Below are 23,527 nucleotides of genomic sequence, written 5' to 3'. Positions count from 1 at the left end.
TTAATTTACTCTAATTTAATTGTCATAAAAATTAAGTTAGCCGACATTTAAAAATTTTTAGAATTTTTTTTTTATTGAAAAAATTATTGCAAGAAAATTTTTAAAAATTTTAATTTGTAAAAAACTTCAAAAACTATAAGTACAATTTTTAAAAAATATTTTTTAGTTCTAATTTAAAAAGAGAAAAAAAATTCGGCTAACTTCAGTATTATTAATTTTCTTCATTTTTCACAATATCAATAATTATTATAAATTTCTACTTTTTTGGCATTTTCAAAGCGTATCAGTAGATTTTCTGAATTAATCAATATTTTTAACATAAAAAATTGAAATTAAAAAAAATTATATTTAATAAAAATTCTATAAAATTTTTAAATAATATTTTTACAACAAATTAATGATAAATATTATCTGGGATAAATGATGAGGTACATATTAATTAAAAAATTCACAGCCTTTGTTTTTAAACGCATAAACTACCACCAAGACCGATCCTGACGCCTGTAACAAACTTTTTATCAACAGGAACTTGATATAAGTCTTCAAGTGCTTGAACAAACACTAAGCCACATACAAAACCGCCTAGAGCGGTCATAACAACAGCTACGACGATAAGAAAGCGGCTTTTGTATGAATGGATAGTAGGATCTCTAACCAGGACACTTTGCAGTAAGCAAATCCCCGGGAAAATAAATATAAATGTTGCTGAGAGTGTGCCCATAAGATTGATAACAGGTGATATGTCGGAAATTACGACGGCAGCAAATAGCGTCAGGATAAACCACAAAAGAGTCACAAAAGCTCTCACTGTAACGTTATCTTCAATTTCAGCGTGGAACAAACCCATTAGCGAATTCCGTCCACAAAAAAGTACAATCGGATAGGTCGTAAAATTTTTTACAGCAATTGCAATTATCGCTATCGCGAGACTTGCACTCTTGTCACTGTAGCCTTGAAGAATATCACTGGGCACATGGCCCATGCCGAAGGTCTTGTAGCCGAATATTCCAACAATCGTGTAGGAGAAAAAACACAAGCCCATGCTTGCTATAACGCACCAGGTGAATTTGCCGAGGTTTCGGTCTTTCATACACGCATAAGTCGGTATCGAAGTCATGTGAGTCTAAAAAAAATAATTAATAATTATTAAATTAAATTTAATTTTGGATTAATTTTAACTAACAACCTTGCAGTCACGATGTAACTGCCGTGAATTAAGAACTATAAATATATAAAATTTTGCTTTTTTAAATAATGACTTTTGTTAAATTGCACTGTATTTTTTTTAACTATCGAAATTTTTAAAGATATAAGCTCATCCTGATGTTACACTCATCAAGAGCTTTCATTTGAATACCCACATGCATTTTGATATATTTTTCATATATACATATATATATAATACATATAAATAAATGAAAAATTGATGTGGGTACTCAAATGAAAGGTCTCAATGAGTGTAATGTAAGGATGAGCTTATATCTTCAAAAATATCATTTTAAGATATAAACTCATCCTGATGTTACACTCATCAAGAGCTTTCATTTGAGTACCCACATGCATTTTCATATATTTTTCATATATACATATATATAATATATATAAATATATGAAAAATTGATGTGGGTATTCAAATGAGCTTATATCTTTAAAATTGTCAATAGTTCACTAGGTACAAGGTCATTTCTTATATGAAATACAAGGTCATTTTTTATAAACCCATTTCATCATATGAATACACTTACCACAAAATTTTTCTCATTCTCTTAATAATGTAGATTATTAAATATTATACTGAAATTAAAAGACACTTGACAATTTTTAGTAATTTTTTAACTAATAAATTTTAGCAAAAAAAAAATATTTAAAAAATTCCAATTAAAATTAACTTATCAGATATTTCATAATTTTAATAATTTTTATAACAAATAAATTAAGAAAAAAAAAAGATTGATATATAGAAATTAAAAAAAAAAAATAAAAATGCAATTTTTTAAAAATAATTTTTCGGAAGAAATTTGTTTGTTAAAGAAAATTAAAAAATAATCAAGTAATTGCTAGCTTTAATGTCATAAAATTTCATCTTTAGAAGCTCTAAAAAATTATGTGCAATTTTTTATAAATAATTTTCTAGACTTAAAAAAAAAATGAAAAAATTGTAAAGTGTCTACTAATTTCAATGTCATTAAAGAATTAATTTTTTAAATACCTGATAAGCGAAACAAATAATTGGAACCAGTTGAAACGCCTGAGAAGTGTTTCGAGGCCATGCTTGTGTTGGTTTTGGATAATCTGGCGTGTTGATACTCTGATGAATAATTACCCATATTACGTAGACAATAGTGATGCATCCTACGGAACTCACGTAGCTCAGAATGTCCAATCGCTTGAAGAAACTTATCGGGAGGATAAAAAGTGTGCAGCTGACACATGTGATGAATGTGCGGGATAAAAACCTGCAGTCAATAAATGAGTGATGACTTTATTTTTTTTTTTTTTAAGACTTGAAAATGTAATTAATCATACCAGTGGTGACAGTAATCCGTTCCGTAGTAAGTTGCTAAAACACGCTCAAATTGATCGCCAATGACAATTATAAATGTAAGACAACATCCGAAGCTGTAAATAGTGACACAGATCCCACACAATATCAAGGTTTTAGGTCCGCAGAGTCCAGCAACAGTGTCTGGCATAGAGGATGTTTTTGTTATGTCACTGCAGTTTGCGAGGGTCACTAGTGCAATGGTGATGAATATTAAAAATGACAATTGAACTATTATTGCTGATATCACTCCACCAGAACGATCAAATGCCAAGGGAAAATTCAGCAGTCCGGCTCCCAATGTCGCGTTTAAAAGTAAAAAGACTGTTCCTATTACTGTTGTGCCTAAGCAAAAAAAAAAAAATTAATTATAATTGTTCTACACTGAGAAAAAAAAAATACTACTATTGAGAAAATTTTCTTGTTACTAGAATATATATTCTAGATAATTTTCAAGAATATATTTTCTTGTCTCAAGAATTGATCGAATTATTTTTTGTTTAATTCAAGTGAACTAATTCATTTGTTAATCTATCAAAATTAATGCCAATATTTTATTATCATGATAGATATTGATATTCTTTTGTCAAAAAACCAAAATTTATTTTAAACGATTCTTGAGCCAAGAAATTTTTTTCTGGACAAAAAATTTTTTTTTCTCAGTCTAGTTAGAAATTAATAGGAGTAAGTTTTTATTACCTTCAGGATTATAATTAGAACGAGTTGAACTATTATCGAATGCCACTTCAACACTGTTATCTATCAAACTGTATCCGTTTCTCCGTAAGAATCTCATTGCGAATGATGATAATACTTGTAACAGCCGATATTAAACTTTAACATAAATATCAAATTAGTAATTGCTCTTAAACATTGCTTCTTTAAAATGAGTAATTTAATTATCAAGCAGCTTGTTTTTGATACGTTTTAACACGAGTTCAAAGGTCTTGGAAATAAGAAAATGTAGAAAAAGAGAAAAAGTTATTTTAGCACACCGGATTAAGCAATACTATTTACCACATAATTATAAGTTATAATCTAATTGAGAATTATTTCAGTTCGAGTTAATATACTTATTAGATATCATTATTTTACATCATTAGAATAGGTCAACGTAAAATATGCTTCGCGCTAAAAAATAACTTATCGTTTAACGTTAGATTATGTCACTTGATTTTTCGTCATTTCATACTTTAATTTAACCGAAGATAATTATATACTTAGTATAATATATGCAATTTTTTTTTTAATAAAAAACAGGTTTTAATTTTTTTAATTTATATTACATTTATATATATTATATATGTATAACTTTTCACAATGAGATGGCGCTTTGCCGACTTTTAAATTTGAACATTTGACGTTAATTTTAATAATAAATGATTTTTAGAGTGTTTAAAGTTTTTTTTATCGATAAATACGATGATACTTTAAATACACCCATAAAAATCGATTAATGTTATTATTATTATTACTGTTGTATGTTATTATTTATTTTGATTTGTTGCTTGTATAGAGAAAATATGCGAAAATCAAAATATATGTATATAATCCTGTAGTAAAAATATGGATTTTAATTTTTTTTTAACATTTTAATTTATAGAGTATTTTTATCAGAAAAATCAGCCTGTAGTTTATTTAGACACTGAGAAGACGTAACAATTTTTCTGTTTTATCTTCCAGTGAATTGATCCAGATACCAGAACTTTTAGCTTTCTCTATTATGTCGAGAAACTGTGCGTTTTTCAAGTGTTCTTTTAAAACATCTGAAATAAAAAATAAAATTAATTTTATAAATTATAAACTAAAAAAAAGGTAATTATTTACAAGTGGGATCAACCCCATTTTGGGCCATAACTAGGTGAAAAATTAACATTGTCAACATTTTTTTTTATTCTACTTGTGTTTACGGCGCAATTATGATAAAAAAATGTCGTGAAAAAAAAAATAAAAATTTTGGCTCTCATGTTTTTGAATAAAATTTCTATTTAATATTTTTTTGAAAAGTACATAAAAAAACGCACAATTTAAAAAAAAAGTTGAGTATCACAATTTTCTATAAAATTTATCAATTTTTTTAAAAGTTTGTAAAATTTGTTAAAATTGCGATAGTAATTTTTTTTTTAAATTGTTCATTTTTTATGTATTTAAAAAAAAATGTATCATTAAAATCAAAATTATAAATGTTGCAAACTACTAGCAATAATTTATATCTAAACAATTTTTTATAAAAATAGTATTTAAGCAATATTACTTTTACTCTAATATTATAATATTTAAGTATATAAAAATTCTAATAATCCTATTAAAATTAAAAATTAAAAATCAAATATGTATCAATTGTATTAACATAATGTACATTTTTTCTTTTTGCCATTTGGCCAGTGAAGGCTTTGGCATAAATAAATAAATTCATTTAATAAAATCAAATAGAAATTTCGTTCAAAAAAATGAAAATTAAAATGATTGACCTCACTTGTAAATATTTAGCAAAAAAAAAAATGTTATTTTTAAATAAAAATAATATTACCTGACTTAATTATTTTAATAGCAAAAGTAAGTGCATTTTCTACAATCGGTATCGCAAGACTAGAAGCACTTTCTTCAAAAAATTTCTTCAGTGCTTTATCGACTTCAGCCTCAACAAGTTTTTCTTCGCAATCTTTTAAAAACATGGCAGTAGTTACAGTTAAACTAAGAAGAGCTTCATTTTGCATTAGCGGGTGTAATGAACCCATCATCCTAACTAAATACTTAATAGCACCATGCTTGATGATCGAAGACACGACATCTTTATCACGACTGTTAATAATGATCCAAGCGATGAGTCTATTAGCTTCCCCTTGAATACCCTGATGTTCTTCAATATTGCACCACTCAATGACTTTTTTCAAAAAATCTTCCCTTTTTCCAAGTATTGTAGCAGCTTCGCTCTGACCGTCGATGACGATTCTCAGCGTCCCAAGTAGCTTGAAGACTACCGGAAATGTCTGAATATCTAGCATAGGGTATACTACATCAATCAGGCGATGAGAAAGCAATATTGGTTTATTGCTCGGTGCTATCACCAGATTACGAACTGCGCTGAGTAGTGCATGTTGTAAACGTATGTCGGATTCACTACTGCTATTTTTTACCAATAGTTTAAACAGTCGCTTGTGAACACCTTGGGCTACCATTAATTTACAGTGAGTTTCTGTGCGTGCAAAATTACCCATTGCTAAGACAGCGGCTATTTGGAGATCTTCGTCGTAATCAGGATCTAACCACTCGACTAATTTTTTGTATACACTTCCCTCGCTATTTGAATATAATACATTCATACTTTCATCTGTAAAAAATGAATATTGTAAAATTAGTTAGGTAAAAGACTCAGTTAAATAAATATAAATTGTAAATTAAATAAAAATAATGAAAATTAATATTGAATAATTTTAAAAATTTTATAGCAAATAAATTATGGCAAAAAAAATCAGAAAAAAAATTGTCATGTAGAAATTTTAAAAAATAAAAAATGCAATTTTTTAAAAATAATTTTTGGAACAAATTTTTTTGATAAATAAAATTAAAAAATTATTAAGTGACTGCTAACTTTAATGTCATATAAAAATAAATTGTAAATTATAAATAATAAATAATAAATAATTGTAAATTGTAAATTTTTAGATAATTGTTTTCTTGAGAACATTTTATTTTTTTAATTGAAATAAAATTCCAAGTGTCAAACAACTAGGCCAGTGTCAGTAACTGGGTCTTTTATCTTAATTTAAATTAATTAATAAATATAAAAAATTATTATTACCTCCGGTTAGAATTAGAACAATTAAATTACAAGCCATTTTTAAAACGGATCTTGTATCTTTGTCTACACATTTAGGCACATGTTTTTCTAATAATTGCATCAATAATTCGCAAGCTCCTGCTTTTGCTAACAAAGTTTTTGCACTTTCTATAAAGAAATAACATCAATTTTTAAGTAATTTTGATTGGTCAGAAAGAAAGTTAAATTAAAAAAATTTTACCATGCTCAGCTTGGACTTGTATTAATTCCAAACATAAAATAGAACGCTCAATAGCCTCCTCATCATCTAAAAGATTCACCAATACTTTAGTAAGCCTCTCATTCAAAAACATCAAGCCCGTTTCAGTTAACAACTCCAATGTCAGTAAAACATGCATTGCAGATTTTGAATTATTTGGTCCATCGATTTCTAATATGTTACAAGCTATTGAAATAAATCCTTGATCTAATGCCTGAAATAGAATTGATATTAAATTAATTATCAATACTTATTAAGATTATTGAGATAATAATAATTACCTCCTTTTGTAAAGTACTTTGACCAACGAGAAAATTCAAAAAAAAACCAACAACAACGTGTCTCAAAAATGAAGCTCCTTCTACGCCACCTAAACTTACTGCTCTCTCTAATACTTTTAAAATACACTTTAGCCCATCGTTATCTTGAACCATTTTAGTACCTCGGACTAAAAAAAATTCATTGATTATTTAAAAGGAACTTTTTTTTTACATTGCATTAAATAAATAAAACTGAATACCATTTTCGTAACAGATATTTCCAAGTGCTCGGGAAGCTTGTGAAAGAATATCAATATTATCTTTCTGTAATAAATCCATTAATCCTTTTACTAAATTACTATCGGTACAATTTGTGCGACCATTGTCTGTTTGTGCGATTTCAGCAATTGTTTTGGATGTTTTAGCGACTACTGCATCAGATTCATGAGACAAAAGTCTTAAAAAAACACCATCTATTTTGAATTCTTCATCTGTGGAAAAAAATAAGTCATTAATTCTAAGAAATAATTTTAATATTATTAAATATTCATGCTAGTGGAAATTCCAGATGCATGACACTTTTTTTTTATATTTAGCTTAATAGTTTTAATATTTTAAAATCTGTTAAAAATTTTTTTTTCAGTGTTTATAATAATGAAAATGATGACATTAAAGTTAGCTGTCACTTGACCAATTTTGAATTTTATTTAACAATTAAATTAATTCTAATAAATTATTTTTAAAAAATTGCATTTTTTATTTTTTTAAATTTCTACATGTCAATTTTTTTTTGTCACAATTTATTTGTTAACAAAAGTTCATAAAATGATTAAATATTTGCTAAATTAATTTTCATATGAAAATGTCAAACATTTCAAACTTGGAATATTTACAAAAAAAATTAACATCGCAAAAAAAATCATATTATTCTTTACATATATAATTTATGACATTAAAATTAACAGTCAAGACTAATTTTAATTTGATTTAACAAAAAAATTTTTCTAAAAAATTGCATTTTTAATTTTTTTTAAATTCTAAATGTCAATTTTTTTTGCCATAATTTATTTCTTAGAAAAATTATTAAATATCTGATGAGTTAATTTTCATACATAATTTTATGCTGTGAATATTTTAAATTAATTAAAAATAAAAAATTTGTCAGCCGTCTGGCATAATATTACTATTGTCAATATTTTACTACCTTCTTCAAAAGTTTCACCCTCTACTTCTTCAGATGTTATATCTTCAACTTCTCCAGTCGTTTCATCTTCAACATCTTCAATAAATTTATCTTTGACTTCCAGAAATGAATCTAATATTTTAATAATATCATTTTCATTGTGCGTTTTGTCATCCTGTAATTTAACTACTTCCGTTAACTGTTCCACCAGCTTATCAATGTCATTGTTGGGTTTTTCTGTAAATACAAAAAATAATCAATATTCTTATCACGACAATATTGCAATTATAGTAATAAAAAAATAAACAATTAAATAAAGTAATAAACAAACCTTCCATAGTGAAATGTGACAGCGACTATGCATTCAAATAAATATACATTTGATGTTAAATTCTAGATTATTATTTTATGTTCTAAGCATTTATTATCACTAGCTTCAATTCTAATCCACTAATCAGCTGTTTACGGAAGTTATCATGTATCCAGGTTTAAAAAAAGACAACAAATATGCATATATGTTTAAAAAAAAATATCATCCGTAAGGTACCGGCCTCTTGAGACAAAGATTCGAAATAACATTTTAATTTAATTCCTTTTTGTTTTGTTTTTCGAGTTTAAAAATGGCTGCCTCCAACAAAATTTCGTCAGATCAAAATTTTAATATGGATAATGAATTTAATAAATTGTCAGTAAAAAACGATTCTGGATTAAGTAAAAATGATAAATTTTATGGTAAGTTTATTTCATAAAAATTGTGATCAATTATTTTTAGTCATAAATTTATATCTGTTAAATCCTAACCTAATTTTTCGTTACTCATTTATTTATTTATTTATTTTTTTAGTTTCAATCGATTAAATTTAATTAAAATATTGTTTAAAAAATTTTTTTTTATCTATATTATTAAAAGAATAAGCAAAATTTTTTGGCCAGTGTACTTAGATGATAAAATGGATTTTTATGGTTAAATTTGGTATTGTTGGAAAAGTCTTGACCTGGAGTTGTATCTTTTCATGGTTTCATATCATTCTCACTAATAGTCAATTTATGATGATAAGTATTAAGGCTGCATTAGAAAATGCTCTATCTCTAGATACATAATTAAGAAATGACCTTGTATCTCGTGAACTATTGACATTTTTAAAGATATAAGCTCATGCCGATGTTACACTCATCAAGAGCTTTCATTTGAGTACCCACATGCATTTTTGATATATTTATGTGTATTATATATATTTATATGTGAAAAATATATCAAAATGCAGCTCAAATGAAAGCTCTGATGAAAGCGTTGCATCAGGATGAGCTTATATTTTTAAAAATATCAATAATTAAGAAATGACCTTGAATTTCGTGAACCATTGACATTTTAAAAGATATAAGCCTATCCCGATGCTACACTCATCAAGAGCTTTCATTTGAGTACCCACATGCATTTTTGATATATTTTTCATATATATATATATATATATATATATATATATATATGCATTGTAATATTAGCTGTAGTATTATTGTAATAATAGTAATAATTGTAATAACAACTGTAATATTAGCAATAGTTTGCAGGTGCGGCTGCAGCGTAAAATGAACTCCTGTGTTCGCTATATTTTTAGGGTTTCAAGGGCTGAGCATATTACGCCGTACTTTAAGAGGCTGGGATGGTTGAAGTTGAGTGACAGGAGAAATTATTTCATGGCATGCCTTTTTTATAAAGAAATATGTATGGGCTATCGACAATTGTTCAGATGTAATTTGGAGTTTTTGCCGGTAGCTTTGCGGAGGGGTGATGTAAGGGAGGATTATTTACGCCTGCCTAGATCTAATTGTCGGATATTTGAGAACTCTTTTCTTATCCGCGGGATACGCATTTGGAATGCGCTACCCCTAGAAGTAACTAAAGCTGAAAATTATGAACTGTTCCGTAGTGCGTGCTATAATTGTTATTTGCAAAAGTATTAATTTATGATATTGAGCTTTGATTGTCATTATTGTATGCTGCTGTGCCTTGAGTGATATTGAATGATATTAGTTTTGCTTAACTGTGCTATTACCAGGTTTTCTGGCAACTTGTCTCATATCTACCACGATTATAATTTATAATTTATAATTCACGTTATTATTTCATTATAATATGTTATTATTTTATTATTTTCAATTTATGTAATTACATGCTCTGTACTTTACACTGATTATAATGTATAATTATGATGGTCCTGAGGGAGCTAAGGCTCTAAGGTCAATAAAGTTTATTATCTATCTATCTATCTATCTAATATACGAGAATTTTATATATTAGATATATATGTATATCCATATGAAAAATATATCAAAATGCATGTGGGTACTCAAATGAAAGCTCTTGATGAGAGTAAAATCAGGACGAGCTTATATCTTAACAAATGTCAAAAATTAAGAATTGACTTTGCTATCTTGCCAAATAATTATATTTTCGAAGATATAAGCTCATCTCGATATTACACTCATCGAGACCTTTCATTTGAGTACCCACATCAATTTTTCATCTATTTCATATATATTACATACATGTATATATGAAAAATATATCAAAATACATGTGGGTACTCAAATGAAAGCTCTTGATGAGTGTAACATCGGGATGAGCTTATATCTTTAAAAACTTCAATAGTTAAGAAAGTACAGTACAATTTAACAAAAGCCATTCTTTAATAAAACAAAATTTTATTTATTTATAGTTCACAATTCACGGCAGTCACATAGTACTAGTTATAATTAATTTTATTTTTTTTTTTAGGGATAGTATTCCTGAGCGCAGTGACAGGAATTTCAACACTGATAGGTTTTGGTACAGCAGTAGCTGGCATGAGAAAACAAGACCCAAAATATTTCCAAGAAGGTGTTGTGGGTGTCAAAGGAGCATCCGAAGCCGGTGTTTCTCTTGCAATGAGAGCACTGGGTATAGGAACCGTTTACGCTGTTACAGGATGCGGTTTGCTGTTCTACGGCATTTGGAAACTTTCTGGAGCCACTAACGCTCTGGAGTTCCGTCAGAAAATGGGATCAATCTTACCTCAGATTCCTAAAAATAATCCTCCTAAAAGTAGAACTGAATTCGAGGGACTTAATGATCTCTTGAAGTACGTGTCTGAAGAATGGGGCAAAGAAAGTACAAGTGATACCAAATAATTATACCAATTATCTAAATTATTAAAATAAATTTTATAAATTGTTGTACTGACTTTAAATAAATATTTTTTTTTTTTATTTAATAGGATTTTCATTCTAGATTTTTATGATTGCTAACACGCGATGTTTACTGTTCTCATGGAGAACGTTATTTAATATGAAATATTTTTTGTAAAGGATGCATTTGTTGGAGATAATCAGACGAAAGAATATGTAAACAACATATCAGACAATTTCAAGCACGAAAAGTAAAATAACAACAATAATGATCTAATCTTTTGAAACAGTAAATATAAGTTGTGCTTGGGTCAATGGAAACTCAATTATTATATGTGAATAATTTATTCACGTGACAGTAAAAATTTTTACTAGTATACATAATAATTTATTTTAAGTAAAATTTGCGAAGATAAGACTAAATTTTGTTTTTTTTTATTCAGGTAAAGAAATTTAATTTAAAGTTTAGAGCATAAATAATTACTAGCAATCTTGCAGTCACTATGTGACTGCTGTGACTTGTGATTTATAAATAAATAAAATTTTGCTTTATTATATAATGACTTTTGTTAAATTACACTGTACTTTCTTAACTATTGACGTTTTTTAAGATATAAGCTCATCCTGATGTTACTCTCATCAAGAGCTTTCATTTGAGTACCCACATGCATTTTGATATATTTTTCATATATTCATATATAAAATATATGAAAAATTGATGTGGGTACTCAAATGAAAGGTCTTGATGAGTATAACATCGGGATGAGCTTATATTTTTAAAAATGTCAATAGTTCTCAAGATAGAAGGTCATTTCTTAATTATGTATCGAGAGGCAGAGAATTTTCGAATGAAGCCTTAATACCTATCATAATAAATTGACTATCGGTGAGAATGATATGAAATCTTGAAAAGGCACAAATTCAAGTCAAGAACTTTACAATGACACTAAAAAAACCGATTTTATCATATGACTATCCTGGATACAAAATTTTTCTTATTCTCTTAATAATATAAATTAAAAAATATATTTTTTGTAGAAATGTTTATAAGATACTACGAAAGATAATTAAAAATCTTTTTTTTTTTGTAAGCTGTTAAACATGAGGCAATGTTAAATTCCGTACACATGAAAATAATTACACTATTACATAAACATTTGAGAGAGATCTTGTGTCTTACGAGATTCAATAGCTTTCTAATTATACTGAATGGTATTTTTTTATACAATTATATCAAATGATTTATATAATTTCTAGTTACTTATCATATCAGTAAAGTAATAACTGAGTGAATATTTTCATGCATATAAAATCCAGCTGAGAAAAATAATTTTATGATTTAAAAAAAAAAAAATGCTTTATTTTTATTAAATTAAAGATAATTTTCTAGAAAATAAAAAAATTTTTAAATATTCCGAGGACGCAGATGTTTAAATATTAAATTTTGATTGTATTATTTTTAATATTTACTGTTCACTTGCTAAAATGTTAATTCGTTGGACAATTATTAAGAATAAAAGTAAACTTGAGAAGTAAAAAGTTAAAAAAAAAAATGAATAAATTAAAAAATTTCCAGTGTTAATTATCTCGATAGCGATATTCGTGTGCTGAAAATTATCAGATTTATATAAAAAGAGGAAAACATCTGGCTGACCATGGAGACCTTGGACTTTAAACAAAGATTTTAGTTTTAAACAAAAGTCGGTGACCATATTGTAAAATTTATTTTATTATTCCTACATAATAGAAGGACAATTTAAAACCGGCAATTTTTTAAACAAATCGTTGAATTTTAATGAAGTTATTAAAAACAAATAAACATATCTATTCAGCCAAAAGCTAATACACGACACTTGCTGTCATAATTTTATAAGCAAGCACACGAATGATTTAAAGATAAAAAATTATTTATTGTTTGAATATTGAAAAAAAAAAATTCTGATTAAATATAAAAGAAAAAGGTAATGATTATTATTGACGTGCATCAAATCTTATTACTGAATAAAAATAATAATGATGTACATCAGGAAATGATAGCAAATCTATGTACAGCACAAAGTACATTTAGAATATAAATAAAAATATTATTTTATTATTATTTAAATTAATTTAATTTAATTCAATTTAATATCTAATATTATTGGCTATTAACTAGATCATTGTATAACGTTTGCCTATTTATTTTTCGCATTAACATAATACAAGAGTGCAAATAACCTTTCGAATTGTGATGTTTCTGATAGTATATTAAAGCTCGAAATTTTATCGTACTAGCAATTAGTATTTTCGTACATTTTGTTGTTTTTTATCTTTTAATTTAAATTACAAAAATTTTTAGACACATTCCAGATGCGTATGGTCATAATTAAGAGATAAAATTGACACGTCTTTACAGAGACAATATTTATTATTTTTTACCCTAACATGTTGATTCAGGTATTTCGCATAAAGAAATTACCAGTTATATAATATCAATTTCAATATCAATATCGAGAAATATTACGCAACTACTGGGCTGTATTAACATCAATAATTTAGTACTCGAGATTTGAGATTCAATCACAAAGGATAGTTTTATTTTAAATAAAAAAATAAAGCCCTAGTAACTCTGAGCTGTCGAATTATTTTACTTGAGACGGAGATTTTAAAGCAATAATAAATAAATAAAAAAAATAAAAATAATAATTATAACAATCTTAAGCACAAAATACTTATACAATTAGAAAATAAATTTTTAATTTTGCGAACACAAGTGCATATCGATTAGTTTTTGCGGCGCGTCCTGCGCGCTTTAGATGTAATACTTTTACAAATTTAATTAGGTCTCTTTCTATTCAATCACGCAATCTAAAACATTATTCATGGTCTACAAGAGAACAACAATAAGCAGTACATCATATTTTAACATTTGCGCAAAAATTACAAACATTTAACGTTAAGTATTTTAAGTAAGCTCCCTTTTATCTCTCGTCTCACATCAGCTTCTAAATTTTATTATTAATTAGATAATTAATTATTTATTTTCAACAATTCTGGGAAATTAAATTTTCAAACATGTTACTTCTAATTGTAAGTTACTGACCGTACTAAGCCCTCAACTATTCTAATTTTTCAAAATGTACCCCGTTAACTGAATTACCCTTATATAAATTAATTGCAGTATTGACAGCGTTAAAAAATGATTACTTAAAATAATAGTTGCGTACGAGCATTTTTATCTTGCTCACTCTTTTTTATTTCTTGTTTTTTTTTTTCTTCTATTCATTCATATACATTTACATACACTTTAAAATTACGCATACACATTACTTACATACACATTAATATTTATTTAAAATGACTCACAAACATATAATAATGCTCGAAACGCTTGACTTGGGCGGTCATCATATTATTTTATAAGCTAATAGCACAATGACCAAATTCAGAATTAATAATAATAATTATCATAAAAATCATGACTATTATTATTATTAATATTAGTTATCATTATTATTACAATCGTTTAAAATATTAATCGTATATTTCAAGGCTCCGTTAGTTTTTGAACTTTCAGCCTACACAATTTACAATTACCTTCCCCTCGACTATTGCTTTAAAAATAAAATTTTACACATCAATTAATTAAAAGAATAATTTTACAAAAATTTGCATTACAAATTTATACCTGTACTATTTATAAATAATATATGTATATAAAAAACACAAACAGATCTCAAAATATCTTAAGTAATTAAATTAAATCCAACAAAATTATTTTCAATGGTGCGATTATTAAAAAATAAATTTTCCCTGGCAGGGAAAACCCGTCCGTTCTCTTTCTCATAAATAATAAAATTTATTTTTTATCCTCGTGTTTAAATCCGTGCTTTTGTACGTTATTAGCGATTCATTAAAAATTCAATTACTATCAATAAATTATATGTACGCTTTTGGATCGATAGTTTTATAATAATTAATGTTACACACAAAATTGAAGACCACGATTTAATTTATACAGTATAATATAAGTATAAAGAATAATAGAGATAAAAAAAAAATTGTGCTACCGACATAAGCTTTTTTTTTTTATTTTTTTCAGACACTTTAACACTATGTGTGTAACTTTATACACATAATATCTTGGAATACAGTTGATGGAAGCCAAATGAGTCATCGTATTGGTAAACAGAAGGAATAATCGTCAAATAGATAATAAAAACATTTTGTTATAATCTCTACTTAACATAATAAAATAAGTTATGGAATAGATTATGTGTAAGACGTGTTTTCATATCATTATTATATATTTAATATTACCAGAAAAAATGAAAATAAAATCGAGTAATATAAATAATAGTGTTATTGAACTGTCTTTAATCTAGGTATCTTTTTATCGAAGTAGAAAAACTGTCTGGTGATGACATAATTGAATTATAAATCTATCAAAGAGCAATAGAATTACCATTTGACAATGATTAATTATTATTATTATATCAATAAGTAGTTATGCGGAAAATACGACATCTGATTGAATATCATGAACTCAATAATAAATGCAAATATTAATTTCAATTGGACTGTCAAATCACAATTTATAAATATTTATAATGTTAAAGGTACAGAAAAATTAATCAAATATTTTTTCAGTAATTTTTTTTTGTTATTATTCTCAGACTTGTTGAGGTCACTCACGAGCACATGGAAGTAGGTTAAACTGTATAAAATAAAGAAATGTTTAGTCCGTGACACGAAGGGAAAATATAAGCAGTCGATGACTCTCTCAATAGAGAAAGATAATCCGTTGTTGATGTTAAACATACGGACACGAGGATTTTAAGCGAGAAAGAGAACGGATAAACCAGAGACCGGTTTTCAGTAAACGATAACATTTTAAATACCTGTCTCTCAGTGCCCACATTACTTACATATATCTCTTTACATACTACAGACAATTAATAATAATAATAATAATAATTCATAATAACGTTTTTCCTATCAACATTTATACGCTTTTCACAGTTGACACTTGTTAATATTTATTTATCGTTATCATAATCAATCTTTTGTCACTTTTTTTTTAACGATCATTGATTTTATTTGTGCTGCGACATTGAGCAAAGCCCTGGATCATTTAATATATTTATCATATCACTGCCGAGATGTTCCAGTGCATAATTTTTTTTTTTTTCTCTCAAAAGTAGCTATAAGTGCGTTCCATTTTTTTAAAAATAAAAATAAAATACAAACTAGTTTTAAATAATTCGCTGACGTTAGCTTTGTCAATCGAGGCGCCTGCTTAGTCCTAAGACTTAAGGTTCTAGATGTGCTGAATAAAACTTTTAATAATAAACTGTCTCTTATTAGAGTAATAACAATAATAAGAATTTAATTACTCTTGAGCTTGCCATTGAGATTGTACTCTTTACTGTCCTGGGATTTTTTGTGGATACTTTTATCCGTAGAAGTACTTCTTTTAGTCATATAGGCCTCTCGGAAGAATTTTGCGAATAGTACCAAGTAGCTGATGTATATTAGAGCACTGATGCGGATATTTGTCATGGTAATATGACATTCACGCTGACCATGTGAGACATACATTTGGTAAACCCAAATAGTTATGGCAAATCCGACAATCATTTGCGCTATTTGCAGTGTCGTTATCATCATCGCAATCCACGTAGGCGGCGAGTACCGCATTGCTTTCAATGCGTAGTATGTATACATCATTGCATGGATAGTGTAATTCACGACGACGAACCAGCGTGCTGGGGCTGAGTACTCCGCGTACGAGAACCACGCGTACATCAACACAGTCATATGGTGGTACCAGTGAAGAAATATCAACCGCTGTTTTCTTAACACGATGAACAGAGTGTCACCCAGCTCCGGTAATTTTGACAGCACAAACATCCATACCCAGAAACCAGACACTCGGTTGAACATGAAACTGAAACAATTGTCAGCAAATATGCAAGTTAAGGTATGTCCTAATGACCCGGAATGCGTGTGAACTGATTGATATTCATGCTCAAGTAGTATAGTTCATTATCAGTAAGCAATGACAATTGTTATCTTTTTAATTGTACTGCTAACTGATCGAAAATTCAATTTTAAATAGATCAATGAAAGTTTCAAGTCATTAATTAAATAACCGATTAACTCAATGTCAAAGTAAACATGAGTGTAGATACTCATCTTCTTTACATTTTTATGACGGCTATAAAAACAGAGCTTAGACTATTACCGGACAAACATATAATGGGTATATCTCTGTTTATTTTTTTTAGTGACATTCAAACTTTTACTTTTTACCTAAAGGATTCTTTGACTCTCAGCTTTCTAACTCATCTCTGTTTAATTATCTGTTGTATTAAAATATAAAAGCAAAGTTTATTTTTATTTTTTTTTTTACCGCAAGCTTAGATTAGTTTTTACACGCTTTATATTAGCTTCACTTGTATGTCAGTTTGTCAGTATGTCAGTAACTCTCCGTGGGTAATCTGCGCGCCTGTGGCCTTCCTTGGTTCTGGTAGCCGTTTCTCAGGCTCGCTCTCCGAAATCGAACTCTGATTCCCCGTATTTATAATATTTATAAATAATTATTTTTTATTAGCTTCACTTGTATGTCAGTATGTCAGTATGTCAGTATGTAACTCTCCGTGGGTAATTTGCGCGCCTGAATATTTTTGATAATCAACAAATAATAGTTTAAAAAAACTAAAAAATCACGCTTTTATAAATAAACCAAACTAAAAAGTAAAAAATAAATAATAGTTTAAAAAAACTAAAAACACGCTTTTTATAGAAAACCAAACTAAAAAATAGAAAATAAATTTAAATTAAGAATAGTGTTAAAATTTCAATAAATATAAATTAATAATAGTGTAATTAAAAACAATGTATTTTATTTTAAAAAAAGCGTGGGTGCTTTTTAAGATATTATCAAAATGATAATCACTCTACTCATATCTGTCAATAAAATATTTATAACTATTGACACCATGCACCTCACGCTTTTTTTAAAATAAAATACATTTTTTTTATTTACACTATTATTAATTTATATTTATTGAAATTTTTAACACTATTCTTAATTTAAATTTATTTTCTATTTTTTAGTTTGGTTTTCTATAAAAAGCGTGTTTTTAGTTTTTTTAAACTATTATTTTTATAATTGACGAGCTAAAAGTTCAGAAGAAATATTTTTTTTATTAGAAAACAATAACTATCATTATTTCGAAACTTGCCGAAGGCATTTTATATATTTGAATATTTTTATTGCTACTTGATTTAATATTTTTGACAATAAGAATAATTCGACACAAAAGTTCGTCGATTTAAGATATAAAAGTAAAGTTTTTTTTTTTTTTTTTTTACTGCAAGCTTATATTAGTTTTTATAATTGACGAGCTAAAAGTTCAGAAGAAATATTTTTTTTTTATTAGAAAACAATAACTATCATTATTTCGAAACTTGCCGAAGGCATTTTATATATTTGAATATTTTTATTGCTACTTGATTTAATATTTTTGACAAAAAGAATAATTAGACAGAAAATACTAATACAAGAGTTTATTTTTATCATTATCTATCCTTATCGTATTATTAATGAATTTTTAATCACAGTAATCACTTTTGTAGTGATTGTTATCAGTTTCCTAGTAGGTCTTATTTTATAACTTATTATGATTTCTTGTCAAAGCTCATTTAATTAAAAAAATAACACTTACTTTGTAATCAGAATAATATACAAATATGTATATAAAAATAACCGTGACATATATTTAACAAACAAAACTAATGGATGTCATTGTATGTTATCATTATCAGCTATGCAAAATATTTAAATGAATAAAAAAAAAATTAGCAAGTGCGTACAAATATTATGGAAAACTACGTTAACATGTTCATGGATTCATTAAGTCTTTAATTTAAATTAAGTGTGAATAAAATTATAATAAATCTGTACCTGGGTACACAGACACTGTGATAGAATCCGTAGTTTTTTAGCACATGATAGAACTCTGGTACAGTCCTAACAACACCCATTATTGAAAATATCGCCAAAGCAATATTCCACACAGTCAGTAATCCTCTTAGGTCATACTTAGGTCTATTAGCCATCCATTGACGCCCGGCAAATATTGCTACCAAGTAAATAGCACCAAAGTAAACTGAATTCTTCCAATGATCTGTCATCCAGTCACGTGTATTTTCATGCTCAAATTTTCTCTCAAATTCAAATACATAAGAATAATTTGGCTGGAACCGCTCCATGTACGCTGGTGATAGTTGCAACATCTTGAGTTATTTTTTTTTTATCTGAAAAAACAATTATTTAATCATTAGTCTAAATAATCAATAAGACTTACTCATAGTAAATTTTTTCAACAAAGCCGAAATTACTTCGTTAAAAAAAAAAAATCTTTCACTAATAATTGATGTTATTTAAGTATGTAAGCTTTGAAAAAATAATAAATGAGTGATAACAGATAAGCAAAAAATTACAGCGAACTATGTAACAATAATTGTAGATGCAGATAATAGATAAAATGTATTTTTTTTGATCGATTTAGTAGGAGTTATTTTTTTTTTCTAAGTTTGAATACCTATGAATAAAATTACAGTGTAATTTAGTTGGTGTTGGTGAGGAGGATCTCGAACAATTATAGTTAGACTATTTAAAGAAATTTCTTAGCGATATTCTAGCAGAAGCACTTTTACTGACTGGACTGACTAAAATGTGACGGCAAAGAACATTTAGGTATATATAGATATATTAGGATTTGTTAAAAAGCAAAAACGAGAGCGCATGGTCGACATACCCGTGTGGTAGACGATCTCCTAGTAGCAAATAAATTTTACCACCAAATTCCCGTTGCTATAATGACTTAAGTCTACTGTCTTAACACTTTTAACTAAATCACCGATATTTTATTTATAATTTAACGCTGTAAATTTTTAAGTAAATAACTTTTTAACATAAAAAATAACTGATAAAATATTAGCCGGTTTTTCAATTTAGTTATGGAATAATGCATTATTATATGTATGGAGTATATTATGATGAACCAGCTTGCAGCAGTATAGGGTGGTCGTATCGGCGCGAAAATGTCTTCTCTATCTTTCTTGTATGCGCAAATCTATCTTTTGTATGTATATACAATTTTGTATGTATAAGCTATAATAACTACATATGTTTTACATAAACCAGCACGTTTTGCAGCAGTGCAATAATCGTCTTGTATGCAATTAAAACACACGGCGATTAAACAGCCGGCGAGCTGTTTTTTTTATTGACAATTAACTGAAATCACTTAACTAAAAATTATATTAGAAATAATAATGAATAGTGATAAAGTTATCTGTTAATAATAAAAATATTATGATGAATTTATTCATCACGATGATGATAACGGAACTGTTTTTTTTTTCTAACGGTTACGGGCGAGGTGAGCTGGCGTTAATTTTTTTTTCTCTTCTTTTTTTTTAATATAAATACTTGTATGTTGTAATATTTACTGAGTACACACGACGAACTCCTTGTAAGCGAATCTTGATCAAGTCACACCCTGATATATATATATAATATACAGATAATTGTTAATTTTAACGTGATAATGTACATGTGTGACTTGGAATTAATGTATTACAACAAATAGTTATAATGTAATGTTGTGTCATGACTGTAAAATATTTTTTTTTAATTAATTATGTTATTAAATTAATTACAGGTGATAATGTTAAATATACTTGGAAAAACGTAAGGATTTTTTCAGGCGAATATTTACCTGACACCAGCGAAGTTTTAATTGACAATTAAGCCCCCAACAATTCCTCCGACACGCGTAACCACCACAATAATCTACGGACAACTTTGCGAATGAACAGTATGCGAAAGACTACTGGACACTGGAGACTACCGTCACCAACTTCGGCACCTGCCTTTTATAAGCATAAATATATATGTGTATTCATGTCTGACTACTACATTGTTGCCTCGCAATAAGTATGTTCGTATGTGTATACAATAATGACAAACCGTCTACCGCCGCGGCGGTATCAGTCGAATGCAATTTTTATATTTTTATCTACAGCGCTCACTTTTGGAGCTGATTAATAACAGTGAAAATGATCTTTCCGACGAGTGACATTTTTGTTGTGGCAATTTATACTTTTGCCAGTAGATGGCGGTAGAAAATTCTTAAAACACCAAAATGTGCCTTGACGCCACCGGCGATTAGTGTGAAAATGGAATATGTATATTTAAATACTTACAGGGAAATAATAGTACATGCCCCGGTGAACGTCAACAACCCTAATCAAAAAAATATTATTCAATTAAAAAGTAATTGTTGTATTTGTGTTATTGTTTGTAGTAAATCTATATTTTCACATGAAAATATTGCGCTCCAATAGAATATTGACAAGCGCTTGTGCTTGAAGTAACTCCAAAAAAATAGTGAGTAGATAAAGTAAACAATAAAGGTAAAACTGAGAAGTTAACCTATCAATACTTGATTTGATATCGAAAAAATTAGCAGACGTTTAAAAATTTTTAGTAATTTTTTCATTAATTAAATTAGAACTAAAAAAATTGCTCCTATTTTTTTTTTCAAATTTTCTACAAGCGAAGTTTAAAACAAAATTTTTTTTTTTGTTATAAATTTTTCAACAAGAAAAATTAATGAAAATTAATTTGGCAGATATTTAATAATTTTAAGAATTTTATAGCAAATAAATTATGGCAAAAAAAAAATTATAAAAAAAAATTGACATGTAAAAATTTCAAAAAATAAAAAATGCAATTTTTTAAAAATACATTTAAATCACTGCTAACTTTAATGTTATGAAAAATTCTTAGATTTCTGATAAATTTATTTTTATACACTGAATGTAAATGCCATTTATTATTTCAGTCTCAGTTATCAATTAAATTACTCTAAGCAACAATGGAAGTATTGACGGACGTTGGAAATATAAAATTCGACATCGAAATTGCCTTGGATGAGCAGTATGGAGCTTTACCGTTGCCGTTTGCCGGCATGGACAGTAAGTTTGTTTGTTTGCTGATAAGTTTTGAATTATTGAAATTTTTATTAATAAACTTATTTAATTGCTTATTTTTAGAATCCATCGCAGCGGTATGTCAATTTTATCCTCGGGGTACTTGTACCAAGGGTCCATCGTGTCCTTTCAGACACGTAAGGGGTGACAGGACTATTGTGTGCAAGCATTGGCTCAGAGGGTTGTGTAAAAAGGGTGACCAGTGCGAATTTCTTCACGAATATGACATGTCAAAAATGCCTGAGTGTTATTTTTATTCAAGATTCAGTAAGTAATTGATTTTTTTTTATAGATGGTATGACAGGTCTAAGTGAATTTATAATGACATTAAAGTTAGGAGTCAGTTGATAATTTTTTTATTTTATTTAACAAAAAAATTTGTTCCAAAAAATTATTTTTAAAAAATTGCATTTTTTATTTTTTAAAATTTCTACTTAATTTTTTTTGCGATTATTTATCTGTTAAAAAAATTTTGAAAATTATTAAATATCTGCTAAATTAATATTCATAAATTTATATTTTAATTAATAAATTTAATTTTAAACATAGACGCTTGTCACAATAAGGAATGTCCGTTTTTACACATTGATCCTGAGACAAAAGTACGTGACTGTCCTTGGTATGATCGAGGTTTTTGTAGACATGGTCCTCAATGTCGTCATCGACATGTCAGAAGAGTTTTATGCATGGCATATTTGGCTGGTTTCTGTCCAGAAGGATCTACTTGTAAATTTATGCAGTAAGTATATTAAATTTTCTTACAAAATTAATTTAGTGATATTAAAAAGATTATAAATCACTAATTAATAATTTAATACAGCCCAAGATTTGAATTACCGGCTCTGCAAGACTTGGCGCCAAAAGAAGGCAAAAAAGTCATGATCACTTGTCACTTCTGCGGTGAAAGTGGCCACAAAGCCATTTATTGTAACAAAATGCCGCAAGAAGTTAGAGATACGCAGATGAGGCAAGAGGAAGGTGGGCCTCCAGCGCATTTTATGAATATGCACAATGGACCTCCTCCACGTGGACCTCAAAAGCCTCTGGAAGAAGTTACTTGCTACAAGTGTGGAACCAAAGGTCATTATGCAAATAAATGCCCTAAAGGACATCTGGCTTTCCTCAGTCATGCGAATACCGCTGGAGGACCTCCCAATGAAAACGCCGGCTACAGAAGATAAATATCACATTTGGATAATTAAAACAAGCTGTAAATTTAACACTAATATTTTATTTTTTTTCAACAAATACTGAATAAAAAAATTCTTTACCACGAATTATTTTTTTT

General features: G+C 27.6%; 5 protein-coding genes across 10 annotated transcripts; 2 read left to right on the top strand and 3 right to left on the bottom strand.

The window, feature by feature from the left end:
- Positions 1 to 381: 381 nt before the first annotated feature.
- On the bottom strand, positions 382 to 3,751 carry LOC123262001 (putative sodium-coupled neutral amino acid transporter 7). The gene is made up of 4 exons (XM_044723965.1): positions 3,242 to 3,751; positions 2,527 to 2,887; positions 2,210 to 2,456; positions 382 to 1,123 (listed from the first exon to the last, which is right to left on the bottom strand). The coding sequence occupies exons 1-4, from the start codon at positions 3,336 to 3,338 to the stop codon at positions 464 to 466; spliced, it is 1,365 nt and encodes a 454-aa protein (XP_044579900.1). The 5' UTR covers positions 3,339 to 3,751; the 3' UTR covers positions 382 to 463.
- A 112-nt stretch (positions 3,752 to 3,863) lies between these two features.
- LOC123261988 (rap1 GTPase-GDP dissociation stimulator 1) lies at positions 3,864 to 8,497 on the bottom strand. 2 transcript variants are annotated; one of them, XM_044723946.1, is made up of 8 exons: positions 8,357 to 8,497; positions 8,044 to 8,262; positions 7,103 to 7,333; positions 6,864 to 7,030; positions 6,565 to 6,796; positions 6,345 to 6,491; positions 5,073 to 5,873; positions 3,864 to 4,308 (listed from the first exon to the last, which is right to left on the bottom strand). In XM_044723946.1, exons 1-8 carry the CDS (start codon positions 8,361 to 8,363, stop codon positions 4,181 to 4,183), a joined length of 1,932 nt encoding a protein of 643 aa, XP_044579881.1. In that variant the 5' UTR covers positions 8,364 to 8,497; the 3' UTR covers positions 3,864 to 4,180. The 2 variants fall into 2 exon arrangements, with proteins under 2 accessions (XP_044579881.1, XP_044579891.1); XM_044723956.1 differs by having other exon boundaries at positions 8,047 to 8,262.
- LOC123262003 (transmembrane protein 242) lies at positions 8,481 to 11,276 on the top strand. Its single transcript, XM_044723970.1, has 3 exons — positions 8,481 to 8,563; positions 8,639 to 8,757; positions 10,802 to 11,276. Exons 1-3 carry the CDS (start codon positions 8,502 to 8,504, stop codon positions 11,191 to 11,193), a joined length of 573 nt encoding a protein of 190 aa, XP_044579905.1. The 5' UTR covers positions 8,481 to 8,501; the 3' UTR covers positions 11,194 to 11,276.
- Positions 11,277 to 13,354: 2,078 nt separating this feature from the next.
- On the bottom strand, positions 13,355 to 21,204 carry LOC123260532 (elongation of very long chain fatty acids protein 6). 4 transcript variants are annotated; one of them, XM_044721673.1, is made up of 3 exons: positions 20,964 to 21,204; positions 19,142 to 19,494; positions 13,355 to 17,119 (listed from the first exon to the last, which is right to left on the bottom strand). In XM_044721673.1, the coding sequence occupies exons 2-3, from the start codon at positions 19,471 to 19,473 to the stop codon at positions 16,558 to 16,560; spliced, it is 894 nt and encodes a 297-aa protein (XP_044577608.1). In that variant the 5' UTR covers positions 19,474 to 19,494; positions 20,964 to 21,204; the 3' UTR covers positions 13,355 to 16,557. The 4 variants fall into 4 exon arrangements, with proteins under 4 accessions (XP_044577608.1, XP_044577626.1, XP_044577635.1 ...); XM_044721691.1 differs by lacking the exon at positions 20,964 to 21,204 and adding an exon at positions 19,998 to 20,205; XM_044721700.1 differs by lacking the exon at positions 20,964 to 21,204 and adding an exon at positions 19,798 to 19,919.
- A 238-nt stretch (positions 21,205 to 21,442) lies between these two features.
- Positions 21,443 to 23,516, top strand: LOC123260553 (cleavage and polyadenylation specificity factor subunit 4). Of its 2 annotated transcripts, none has more exons than XM_044721718.1 (5): positions 21,443 to 21,634; positions 22,092 to 22,224; positions 22,303 to 22,506; positions 22,789 to 22,978; positions 23,060 to 23,516. In XM_044721718.1, exons 2-5 carry the CDS (start codon positions 22,125 to 22,127, stop codon positions 23,418 to 23,420), a joined length of 855 nt encoding a protein of 284 aa, XP_044577653.1. In that variant the 5' UTR covers positions 21,443 to 21,634; positions 22,092 to 22,124; the 3' UTR covers positions 23,421 to 23,516. The 2 variants fall into 2 exon arrangements, with proteins under 2 accessions (XP_044577653.1, XP_044577645.1); XM_044721710.1 differs by having other exon boundaries at positions 21,443 to 21,660.
- Positions 23,517 to 23,527: the final 11 nt, after the last annotated feature.

This window comes from Cotesia glomerata, linkage group LG1, assembly GCF_020080835.1.
Source record: "Cotesia glomerata isolate CgM1 linkage group LG1, MPM_Cglom_v2.3, whole genome shotgun sequence".
Lineage (NCBI taxonomy): Eukaryota > Metazoa > Arthropoda > Insecta > Hymenoptera > Braconidae > Cotesia > Cotesia glomerata.
Note: the sequence above shows the minus strand (reverse complement) of the source record. Positions and strands in the feature narration are given on the sequence as shown.

What these genes read in the sequence shown, in the direction of transcription:
- LOC123262001 (XM_044723965.1), bottom strand. Translation starts at nt 3,338, where the DNA reads ATGAGATTCTTACGGAGAAACGGATACAGTTTGATAGATAACAGTGTT. An exon ending in TTCTAATTATAATCCTGAAG is followed by an intron (nt 2,888 to 3,241) that starts GTAATAAAAACT and finishes TTTTTTGCTTAG; the next exon opens with GCACAACAGTAATAGGAACA. An exon ending in ACGGATTACTGTCACCACTG is followed by an intron (nt 2,457 to 2,526) that starts GTATGATTAATT and finishes TATTGACTGCAG; the next exon opens with GTTTTTATCCCGCACATTCA.
- LOC123262003 (XM_044723970.1), top strand. Translation starts at nt 8,502, where the DNA reads ATGTATCCAGGTTTAAAAAAAGACAACAAATATGCATATATGTTTAAA. An exon ending in TTTAAAAAAAAATATCATCC is followed by an intron (nt 8,564 to 8,638) that starts GTAAGGTACCGG and finishes TTGTTTTTCGAG; the next exon opens with TTTAAAAATGGCTGCCTCCA. An exon ending in TAAAAATGATAAATTTTATG is followed by an intron (nt 8,758 to 10,801) that starts GTAAGTTTATTT and finishes TTTTTTTTTTAG; the next exon opens with GGATAGTATTCCTGAGCGCA.
- LOC123261988 (XM_044723946.1), bottom strand. An exon ending in AAATATCTGTTACGAAAATG is followed by an intron (nt 7,031 to 7,102) that starts GTATTCAGTTTT and finishes AATTTTTTTTAG; the next exon opens with TCCGAGGTACTAAAATGGTT. An exon ending in TATTAAAATAATTAAGTCAG is followed by an intron (nt 4,309 to 5,072) that starts GTAATATTATTT and finishes TTTTTATTTCAG; the next exon opens with ATGTTTTAAAAGAACACTTG.
- LOC123260532 (XM_044721673.1), bottom strand. Translation starts at nt 19,473, where the DNA reads ATGTTGCAACTATCACCAGCGTACATGGAGCGGTTCCAGCCAAATTAT. An exon ending in CACAGTGTCTGTGTACCCAG is followed by an intron (nt 17,120 to 19,141) that starts GTACAGATTTAT and finishes CAATTGTTTCAG; the next exon opens with TTTCATGTTCAACCGAGTGT.
- LOC123260553 (XM_044721718.1), top strand. Translation starts at nt 22,125, where the DNA reads ATGGAAGTATTGACGGACGTTGGAAATATAAAATTCGACATCGAAATT. An exon ending in TTATTTTTATTCAAGATTCA is followed by an intron (nt 22,507 to 22,788) that starts GTAAGTAATTGA and finishes TTTTAAACATAG; the next exon opens with ACGCTTGTCACAATAAGGAA. An exon ending in TCTACTTGTAAATTTATGCA is followed by an intron (nt 22,979 to 23,059) that starts GTAAGTATATTA and finishes AATTTAATACAG; the next exon opens with CCCAAGATTTGAATTACCGG.